This window comes from Lithobates pipiens, unplaced genomic scaffold, assembly GCF_037356315.1.
Source record: "Lithobates pipiens isolate NorthernLeopardFrog02 unplaced genomic scaffold, aLitPip1_a1.2 Scaffold_8, whole genome shotgun sequence".
In the NCBI taxonomy this organism is placed as follows: domain Eukaryota; kingdom Metazoa; phylum Chordata; class Amphibia; order Anura; family Ranidae; genus Lithobates; species Lithobates pipiens.
In genome coordinates this window covers 631054872-631057981 of record NW_027507903.1, presented here as the reverse complement: position 1 = coordinate 631057981, position 3110 = coordinate 631054872, and the positions used below count along the sequence as shown (strand labels likewise).

Here is a 3110-nt window from a genome sequence, read left to right as displayed (position 1 = left end):
AAATTCATGTACTATTGTTACACTTTTAATACTGAATCTCTAATTTTCTGTTGTACATTTTTTTTTGGGTTTATTTAAAATTTAAGTTAAATGATCCAAAAATATGAGTTTTCATCAGAGATCACTAGTAAATAGAGTAAGTATTTTTTTTTTTTTAATTTCAGACTAAATTCACCAATTTTAAATGGTTAATATTTAGTTAATTGAAATAGTAATCATTATGACAAATGGCTTATAACTTAATCTATCCATCTTCTTTGAATTGTGTAGCATAGTTCTCCATTACTGTCATGGCATTAAAGTATACCTAAAGCCAAATACAATATATATATATATATATATATATATATATATATATATATATATATATATATAGTAACTCCCTTCTTGCTATGTAAATGTAGTTTTGCAAAGCTTTTTTTTTTTTTTTTAAACATATCATGTATGTACAGTATATATGTTATTTTTTATTTGCCCAAAGTTCCACTTCTTCTCAATGGTTATGTCATTTTTCTCACATTAAAAATTAACCAAACGAATAGAGACTGTCCAATTAGCAAAGAAAACATTCTCTGAGCATATTTAAAAATAAAACATAAAGTTAAATAACTGTATTCTGCTTTCACACAGACCACACATAAAGGTAATGTCACCACATTCTTCATTTTGGGATTTAACAAAATGTCAGTATTTAATCTTCTGCTCTTCACCTTGGTCCTTATTATATACATTGTGACAATATGTGGAAACTGTTTAATCATCATACTGATATATTACAGCAAGACCCTTCATTCTCCCATGTACTTCTTCCTCTCCCAACTCTCTATATCTGACATCATGCTGATCACAGATATTGCTCCTAAGATGTTAGATATTGTTCTACATGAGAGGACCTCCATATCTTTTTCTGGTTGCCTCATTCAATTGTATGTCTTTGGTTCAACAGAAGCATTTGAATGTTTCCTTCTGACAGTGATGTCCTATGACCGCTATCTGGCCATCTGCTCTCCTCTGCATTATGTCTCTATTATGAAACAAACACTTTGTATTCAACTAGTTCTTGTATCCTGGATTTTCAGCTGTTCTTCGGGATTAATACCAATACTTGAAATATGTCAATTAGAATTCTGTGGACCAAATGTTATTGACTCTATATTTTGTGATTTCAATCCTCTTGTAGAACTTTCTTGTTCGGATACATCCAAAGTTCAAATGGAAATGACCTTGTTGTGTGTTCCTGTGCTAATATTCCCCTTCCTAGTGATAGTGGTTTCATATATTTATATTGTTTTAACAATATTAAAGATATCCTCCTTTTCTGGAAGACTGAAATCCTTTTCCACTTGTAGCTCCCATCTCACTGTTGTGTTTATATTTTATGGAACCCTAATTGCTGCATATATGATTCCAAAGGAAGGACAATCACGAACAATCAGTAAGATGATGTCCTTGTTGTATACAGTGTTTACTCCCTTTGTAAACCCTTTCATATACAGCTTGAGGAATAAAGAGATCAAAGACAGTTTAAAGATATTGTATATAAACAAAAGGCTAGTTATTTAAAACCTTTGGTAAAAGTTAAATTATTAAGATATATCTGTTTAAACTTGTAGACAACTTGTTGCGCACTGGTCTCCAAATATTAGACTTCTACCATACTGAAGCCATGCTTAATAATAAATTGGTATTAGAGTTCAATTGCCCAAATTGGGCTCCTAAAAAAAGGCTTCCACCCTTCAGTCCTTTATTCCATGGTACCTCTTAAAACTTCCCTTATGCTACATTCACACCTATGCCTTTTTTGTGCCTTTTGCAGTTTGCAGAAACACACTACAGTTCATTTAACATGGTTTCCTCCGGTGCTAGTTCACATCCATGCGTTTTACAGCCGGTGCATTATTGGAAAGGGTTGGTGACTTTTTTCCCACGATTTGTGGCTAATAGACTTCAATGGACCTGCACCAGAAACGCAAGTGGGGCATTTTTGATGCAATTTTTTGCGTTTTGCTGTTCTTATTTTTTCCACTGTAGCTGGTTGCTAAGCAGGTGACCAGGAAGCCGGTCACCACGTCCTTGACAAACGATGAGTCAACAGCTGTCAGTGGGCTTCCCCACTGAAAGCTGAATGTAAAAAAAAATTTCCAGCAAGAAAATGCGTGAAAGAAAAAAAAACGCAGTGGGATTCCCCCCCAGATATATACCAGGCCCTTCAGGTCTAGCATGGATTCGGAGGGGTCCCCAAATCCAAAATAAAAGAAATGGTGTAGGACCCCCAATATCCATATCAGACCCTTATCCGAGCATGCAGCCCTGTAAGTCAGGAAAGGTAGGGGACGAGCAAGTGCTCCCTCCTGAACCATACCAGGCTGCATGCCCTCAACATGGGGGGGTGAGTGCAAAGCACCTTGCCCCCATGTTGATGAGGACAAGGGCCTCTTCCAACAACCCTAGCCGGTGGTTGTCAGGGTCTGGGGGTGGGGGGGCTTATCGCAATCTGAAGCCCCCCTTTAAGAAGGGGGCCCCCAGGTTCCACCCCCCATGTGAATGGGTATCAGGTAGCTGTCTCTTCCTCAAGCTGTCTCTTTCCACTGCTGTCATCTCTTCCCGCCATCTTGAACTCAAACTGTCTCTTCCCGTCTCCACCGACTCTTCCCGCCATCTCCTCCTCGAGCTGTCTCTTTCTGCCGCTGCCCTCTTCCAGATTGTGATAAGCCCACCACCCGCAGACTAACAACCACTGGCTTGAGGCCCTTGTCCTCATCAACATGGGTGGGGCGAGGTGCTTTGGTGTGGGAGGGCGCAGAGACCCCCTGGCCCAAAGCACCTCTCCTGCCCCAAAGCATCCACCCCTCCATGTTGAGGGAATGCTGCCTGGTATGGTTCAGGAGGGGGGGCGGCACTCGCTCATCCCCTTCCTTTCCTCACCTGTTGGGCGGCATTCTCAGATAAGGAACATGAAATACTAAAAATAGCCTACACGCTACTATATAAAAGTAAAAATCCTACTTCTATGATAATTATTAAATACCGAATATCAAATAAGTGGTAAAAAAAATAAAGATATACATGAAGTACATCAAGGTGCTGACATAAAGTGCTAATGTGCAAAT

General features: G+C 38.8%; 1 protein-coding gene across 1 annotated transcript; it reads left to right on the top strand.

Annotated features, from left to right (window-relative positions):
- Positions 1 to 638: 638 nt before the first annotated feature.
- Positions 639 to 2386, top strand: LOC143964066 (olfactory receptor 6N1-like). Its single transcript, XM_077473773.1, has one exon. It carries the CDS (start codon positions 682 to 684, stop codon positions 1561 to 1563), a length of 882 nt encoding a protein of 293 aa, XP_077329899.1. The 5' UTR covers positions 639 to 681; the 3' UTR covers positions 1564 to 2386.
- The last annotated feature ends 724 nt before the right edge of the window (positions 2387 to 3110 follow it).

Coding starts and splice junctions, on each gene's coding strand:
- LOC143964066 (XM_077473773.1), top strand. CDS start 682: ATGTCAGTATTTAATCTTCTGCTCTTCACCTTGGTCCTTATTATATAC.